Genomic DNA, 7,375 nt, shown 5'->3' with positions numbered 1-7,375 from the left:
TCAAATTCAAAAAGAGTCTATTCCTCGCCAAGTGTGCTAAACTTACATCTGGGTGTGGGCTGTGGTTATGATTGTAGAAAACTTCAGTTAAAGAGAGGAACACTGACATTAACAATAACACCAGTCACTTCTTGAATATTTAACACGGTGCTGAGTATTTCCCTTGTTATCACAGTTGTTCCCCCCAACAACCGCACTGTTATTATGCCCGTTTTATAGTTGAGAGACGGAGAGTGGTTCAGTAACCTGCCCAAGGCTACACAGCTATTAAATGCTAGAGCTGGGATTTGAACCGGGTCACTGGAACTTCAAAGTCGGTGCTTCTCACTTTCCTTGTAAGCCTCACCTCGCCCTGCCCCGCCCCACCGCCATTTTGTGCCCTGCTCTGCACTGACTACCACCTGATGTCCCAGTTCAAGAAGCCTCTCTCCATCTCCTGCCACCCACTACATCCTGACTTAATTTCTCTCCTTGCCGGCACCAGGGTGTGGCGAAGAGAAAGAGGGGGGTGTTTCAAAGTGAAATACTCTCTAAGGTTAAAAGACTGGCTTTGGAGGCCTTGGGGGGGGGGGTTACGAATGAACATTTTATCAACACAAATGTCATTGCCTGCCCCAAAACAAACAGCGTCCCACCCGGCTTGCTCCTTTATGAGGCATTCAATCAATAAAATGAGAGCAGGACTCTGTCAGATTTATTGGCTAGGTTCAAACCGAACACCTCTTCCACCCGCCAAAGGCTGGGTCACCAGCTCTACCTTTCCGTCCCAACTCTGGACAGCCCCCGTTTTCCCCTCTGGGGCTACAATGGCTCATTGTTTGAGGCAGGCCTTGTGAGAAGTTGTGTTTGTTTTGCCTCTTATCTTATCAGCTCCAGAGCTACAATGGCCCAGGTGTACTCACCATTTTACCATCAGGTGAGAGGAGATTGTGGCCAGGGTCCAGACTGGCTGGAGAGACTTGCTGTAAAACAGACTGGCTGGTCACCATGGCATTGTTGCCATGGTGACTGATTGTTGAGGAGGAAGTGACCTCATTGTTTCCCTGCTGGCTGTAGCGGACTCCTGCAAAACAAGACAGACCCAACAGCAGACATGAGTGCCCCCAGGGCCCTGGAACACACATTTGACTCCCCTTGTTTTCACACAGTGGATGACAAGAACCCAAAGTTGCCTTTTCCTCCCCTGTTTCCTATGAGAGACACTGGCTGGCTTTCTCCACGGTAAAGGCTAGAGTGGACTCTACTTAATTTTGGAATGTAAGCTCCTTGAGGGCAGGACATTTTTATCTGTTTTGTTTTGTTCATTGCTGTATCCCCAGTACCTTGCCACTTGGTAACCACTCAATAAATATCTGTCAGAGGAATGAATGAATGAATGAATGAATGAACGAACGAGCGAGTGGACAAAAGGATGCTGCTTATTCTTGCTTCAGCATACTTCTTGCAGGATTTGGGGGCTGAGATTGGCCTTCTCTTCCTAACTAGAGTATTTCTTGTATTCTTCAAAATGTCTTCTAGAAATGTTTCCCTGGCATCTCTTGGCAATGTGGGGCTGCAAAGCATGAGTAGACCCGTCCTACAAAGAGGCACTTGTCCAGGGAGCCCTGTAAGAGCCAGAGTGGAAGGCATCGGTCTTTGCACACTACTATTATGGCTGAGCACAAGAGGCCGGGGCTGGGGGTGGGGAGGGTGTTGCACACGGACAGAACAGGTCAGGGATGGGGCTGTAGCTGGGGGTCTGTGGCTCTGGAACTCACATTCCTTTGATGGGGTCCCATTTGGCTGACTTCCAGGGCCCAGGGGAAGGCGAGTCTGCCGGGAGGTGGGGCAGGCAGCACACACAGGCAGGATGTGGATGCTTTAGTAAACCACTGCAGTTAGGTCTGCAAGGGAGGGGAGAACCAAGCATGTTTATAGCCTCACTACTCTGGCCCTCCCTCTGGTTCAGGAACCAAAACAGAGGTCTGTGCTCAGGAAAGGAAAAGCGCTGGGCAGAGAAGGCGACCGAAGGGGTGCAAGTAACCTGGACCCAGTTTGCAGAGTCCAAGTCCTGCTAGATGTGCCCGTGAAACAGACAAAGACAAAGCTGGGGGCAGCTGGGGCATCTCACCCTAAGCTCAAAGCCTACAAAGACTGTGTTCTTGTGTTGTACTTTGGACTTGACAAAAAGGTTTGGGGGACCCTATTTCTACCTGCAGGAGAGGGAGACCAGTGCTCTGGGCATGCAGTTATTTGGAGGGGTGGGCCAACTATCTGGCTGCACTTCTCCTTTTGCCAGCTTTCCCAAGACAAACCATTACTGTATAAAGTATACTGATTCTATTGGTCTGTTTCCCCCTGTCCTGCTTCCTGCTTCCCCCTGGAGCCCCACCTGCCCAAGGAGGCTACAAAGCCCCCCTTCCCAGGGGCCAGGCAAGCTGCCATAACCAGCAGCCTCCAAATCACTAAGATGAAGCTTGCCAAGAGGAGACCCAAACCAGTCTTCTGGCATCATCCAAAGGACATTACCCAAGGCTGATATGACTTAGAGCTTAAGAGGGCTGGGAAGAAAACAAATGCTAAGGCAGGGTTCTAACCTTCAAGAGCAACGTGTTTGACTCTGCGTGGCTTGATGAATGCTCTATGGGCTTCCTCTATTGGTTGCTGTCCTCATCCTTTGATTCAAGGGGCTGTCAGTGGGGGGTGACGGTGGCAAATTGGAATTTGGTGGTTATTGGTCTGGGGCACCACACTTTTGGGGGAACAGGAGCCATGAGGTTAAAAGGAGGAAGGCTCCCCTGCCTCTGAACCAACACCCCCTCCCCAGTCCTGCCCGCGGTCCTCCACACCTATCTGCAGTCCCTGCGTCTCCTATCTCCTACCCTCTATTCATCCCATTGGATCACACTGGGTCTTTTTTCTCCACTCACATTTACCACTGGGCTCCTGGCAGGATACATCCAACAGCTCACAGTGTTGTGACATAGAAGAAGAAAGATCTGTGCCTTGTGAGCTCAGGAGGCAGAGAAGATCCAACAGAAAAGAGGGAGGCAGGTTTCAAAGCAATAATAGGAAGAATTTTCTGAGGAGGGACAGTGGGAAGACTGTGGGCTCAGGAGCTAGACAAACTCAGGCTCAAATCCCACTTTGCCCTTAGGAGATGTTCGATCTTGGAAAAATTACTTCTCTCTCTCTCTCTGTGCCTTCACCTCCTCTCATAAAATGGAGGGAACACTTCCTTCACAGAGCAATTTCTGGATAAGAGAATATATCTAAAAGTTTCCTAGCATGATGCTAAAGAAATGGTAACTATGGGTCGGGAGGCAGCTAGTATGGGGATGGACCCCAGGATATTTGCCCTAAGACTCTAGAATTCTAGGCAACTTAGGGCAGATTCTAAGTACTGAATGGAATGACCTGTCCATGGAGCATAGTTCCCCAAGAATCCTACTCTGAAGAACCACTTATGTGTTTTGCCCTGGAAGCTACTTGGGAGGCAAGCCTGGCTCCTGTTTTCTCGTTCTTTCCTTTTGGAGGGACTGCACTTCACCTTGTTTTTCTCTTGCTTTCTCTGACTCCCCGGCCCGCTATTTACCTCCCCAAGATGCTCTGCTCCTGAGTGAGTGGTGATAACGCTGGGAGTCAGGTGTGTGTTCACCTCCCAGCCTGTCCCCATCATCGATTCAGCCTCAAGTCAAACAGACTCTGGTTTTAGCCTATTTAATTTGGCCAAAGGAAGAGGGCCCGTCCTCTGGTGATCAAATATGGGTCACAGGGAGGCTTCTCCCCTACTGCAGGCTACATAATTATGTATTTAAAAATAATTAACCAAGGATACCCATAGGAAACAAAGCCTTCTTTAGGAGGGAGCCTGGCAGAAGAGCGTCAAGGGCCATTTGTTAGAATCCAGCCAGGGTAGCCCAAGGCTGCTGTGGTTTTCAAACCTTGTTTTCTCCCCCAGCACAGCTTCATGTAAGGGTGGAGCTGTTCTGTTTAAAGACAGAGGGGCCTTGGGGCGCCTGGGTGGCTCGGGTGGTTAAGCATAGGACTTCAGCTCAGGTTCATGAGATCGAGCCCTGCATCTGGCTCTGCACTAACAGGGTAGAGCTTGCTTGGGATTTTCTCTCTCTCTCTCTCTCACTTTCTGCTCCCCCCCCCCCCCCCCCCCCGCCGACTTGTACTTTCTCTCTCTCTCAAAATAAATAAATAAATAAATAAACTTAAAAAAAAAAAAAGAAAGACAGGGGCCTAGGCCTCTGGCTAAGGGACAGCTTTGGGTTGGCAGGCAGGGGATCATCCCTGTTTGATCTCAGCTCGGCCATCAGTGTCCTGGGTGAGCTCAGCTTCCTCATCTCTGAGCCAGAGGTCTGCCCACTGTTGGGGGTGGGGGGGGGTGCTGTTCTCACTGCAGAGTGTGGTGGGAGCTGGTGGGGCTGCTTGCCAGCTCCAGATTCACCTGTAACCTTCCCCACCGGTGCTTCTCCCACCAAGGAGTTTGGCAGTCACTCTGGACCCAGAGAAAGTGGCTGTAATCAGGTAGCCACCTTAAAGGGGATGGAAGGTGTATCACAAAGTATCCACTGGCGATCCCCCAGAAATAGGTGTTCTTGTCAGAGGAAGGAAAGAGGCCAGGTCCTTGTGTATTTCACAAACTCAGAAGGGTACTTCAAAGGAGAACCAAAGTGGAGGAGGCTCTGGAGCCAGGCAACCTGGGTTTGAATCCTGGCTCTACCACAGATTAGCTGTGTGGCCTTGGGGAAGTTACTTAACCACCCCAAGCTTCAGTTTCTCTGCTGTTAACAGTATCTGCCCCTTAGGGTCACGGGGAGGAAGATGAACGACTCAGTGGATGTGAAAGTCCCCAGAATGTGTTTGGCACAAGATACCTCATTCCTTCTACTTTGGGACTGTCTTTGTTTAAAAGACATTTTCAGGAGGCTGAGGTTACAAAACTTTATTGAGTACCCATCATGTGGCAGGTACTGTGCTCGGGGAATGGAGCACATTCCCTTCCTCCTTCACCATTGCAAGCTCTGAAAATGAATATACCACAAGGGCTCTGGGTTACGATGCCAAAGATGCCAGGTTAACAGCCCCAGAGGCCCCACAGGAGATATGACAACACTAGACGTGGCCCCGTACCTTCCACTCTCTTCCTGGATCAAGTCACTAATTGGCCATGCCCCCATCGCTGGTCCTATGAACCACGGCATAAGCAGTAAACGTCATCCCAGCTAGAATCTAGTGACAAACACATCAAAACATGAAAGAAGCTTGTGGGTTCCAGAAGCCAGTGTCTCCACATTCCACTTTCTGCACCAGCACCACCTCCAAGGCACTCTTCTCACTGCTGGAGCTTGGGATTTCTTTCTCAAACAAACTTGTACCACGTCACTGCCCTGTTTGGAAACCTATGACGGCCCTTCGCTGCCTTCTGGAAAACCCCCAACCCAAGACTAGCAGAATGGGGCCTTTGTGACTCCAGCTCGCCTTATTTGTATCATCTCTCACGACATCCCATACAGCCATGTCGGAGCACCTGCCGTTCGTCACATTGGCCCTGCCATCTCCTGCCTCTGTGCTTTTGCTTCTGCTGTTCCCTCTGCCAGGAAAGCTCTTCCCTTCTTCTCCATGCCACATCTTTTAAGAGGGTTAAATGCCATCTCCTCTGTGGAACTCGCTTTGATTCATTCTGATAGTTAACTGCTTCGCCCTTGGTATTTTACATGCAGTCAAGACTCTTACAGCAGGAGTCGGACACCCTGCACCATAATGTTCTGATAATAGGATACTTCTTGTTCCCTCTTAAAGGAAGGGATGACTTTTTACTCATTGTTGCTTCCTCGGAGCCTCACAGAGGGCCTTGGGACTGTGAATATTTCCCGAATGAAGGAATGAGCCCTCAGCTGCTTTGAGCATTCATGCTCTAGAACAAGGGAGCATCCCTCTGGCAGAAGGAGAGAATGCTGTCAGTCCTGCGGGAATGTTGGTATTGAAAGTGTGGATCTGTTCCAGTTCTACTGACAAATATGGGATAATCTGAGTGTAACATGAATTTCACACTTGAGGAATTCAGAAATCGGCACCCAGCTGAATGGAGCCACAAAGGGCACTAACCATACTAGTGTGTGTGCCCGTACATACATGCATGTGCACGCATGCGCACACGCACACACACTCTGAGCATCTACCAACAGTTCACTGCATGTGCTATAAGCCACACTGATCCGCAGCTAGAGTTACAATTTTCCTTCCAATTTCCGACAACCCTCCTTCTCCTACTTCACATTAACTCTCAAGCCACAGCCCTTCTGATGCCTGCTTCCGAAGGCAAACTGCAGGACTGTTTTCAAGGTAAAGGGCCATATTTATCATTCTACAGCATTTATGCATTTCCTAACCACGTAACAGGTGTAAAACTTGGCTAATGTTTTTGTTAGATTCTTATCTTTCTAAGGGGTGCCATTGAAGAAGTTTTGAGTATTGTGTCCTTAACCCCATTTTGTTCCCCATAAACCCTATAGTTTTTATTGGGTTACTTTACAGAGCACAGTGGTTTTTATGATGTGAATGTTGGGTTCTATAGAACTGACCATGTATCTGTTTTCAAAGACAGACACAACTGCCTTGTGGAAGGGACCCCAGAGAGGACCTGCTCAGGGAGTAATCAACCGTGGGGACTTTTCAGAAACCTGTGCTTCAGGGGCTTAGAACTATAGCCCTCTTAGAGCTTCTAAAAATTTTTTAAATGTTTTATTTATTTTGGGGAGAGAGACAGACAGAGTGTGAGCAGGGAAGGGGCAGAGAGAGAGAGAGGGAGATCCAGAATCTGAAGCAGGTTCCAGGTTCTGAGCTGTCACAGAGCCCAACACAGGCTCGAACCCACGAATCACGAGATCATAACCTGAGCCAAAGTCAGATGCTTAACTGACAGGGCCACCCAGGCACCCCTCTCTTAGAGCTTCTAAAAGCAGCTGAGATCCCAATTCCACAATTCCAGAAATCAACAGGACACCAGCAATTAGACACTTGAAACTAATACCCTCTTTCTGTCTCTCTGCCTTGATGATTCTGGACCAATCAACTTTTGGGTCTTGGTATTTTTATCTACAAGATGGGCATATGGATCTTTCTTCCTCAGAAGCCATAACGATGAATGAATTAAATAAGGTAAGAGAAACACCGGGTTTTGCTCAGAGAGAAAATGCCAGGCAAAGAAAAGAGCAACGTCAGCCAGGAAAACATGACCAGAATTGCTCTTTTTAGCAAGAAGAAAAGTGGGAGGTGTGGCCTCCTGGGCCATGTGAGGTTCAGCTTGCCCCCACGTGGCCTTTGGTGCTGAAGCGAGGGGGTCCTTTTTACTGGGGTCTGTGAGCCTCACCCAAGGATCTGGTGG

At 49.1% G+C, this 7,375-nt stretch overlaps 1 protein-coding gene across 11 annotated transcripts in view; it reads right to left on the bottom strand.

The window, feature by feature from the left end:
* The window catches only part of HNF1B (HNF1 homeobox B), an 82,879-nt gene that overhangs the window by 47,617 nt on the left and 27,887 nt on the right, over positions 1-7,375 (bottom strand). For all 11 annotated transcript variants that reach the window (XR_009614355.3, XM_060646647.3, XM_060646646.3 and 8 more), the window contains exon 5: positions 903-1,063. Coding sequence is in view for 10 of the 11 variants with exons in the window: in XM_060646647.3 (XP_060502630.1) it covers positions 903-1,063 (161 nt within the window). In the remaining variant the exon portion in view is untranslated. The remainder of the gene's footprint in view (positions 1-902; positions 1,064-7,375) is intronic.

This window comes from Panthera onca, chromosome E1, assembly GCF_046562875.1.
Source record: "Panthera onca isolate mPanOnc1 chromosome E1, mPanOnc1 haplotype 2, whole genome shotgun sequence".
Classification (NCBI taxonomy): domain Eukaryota; kingdom Metazoa; phylum Chordata; class Mammalia; order Carnivora; family Felidae; genus Panthera; species Panthera onca.
This window is presented reverse-complemented; position numbering and strand designations above follow the sequence as displayed.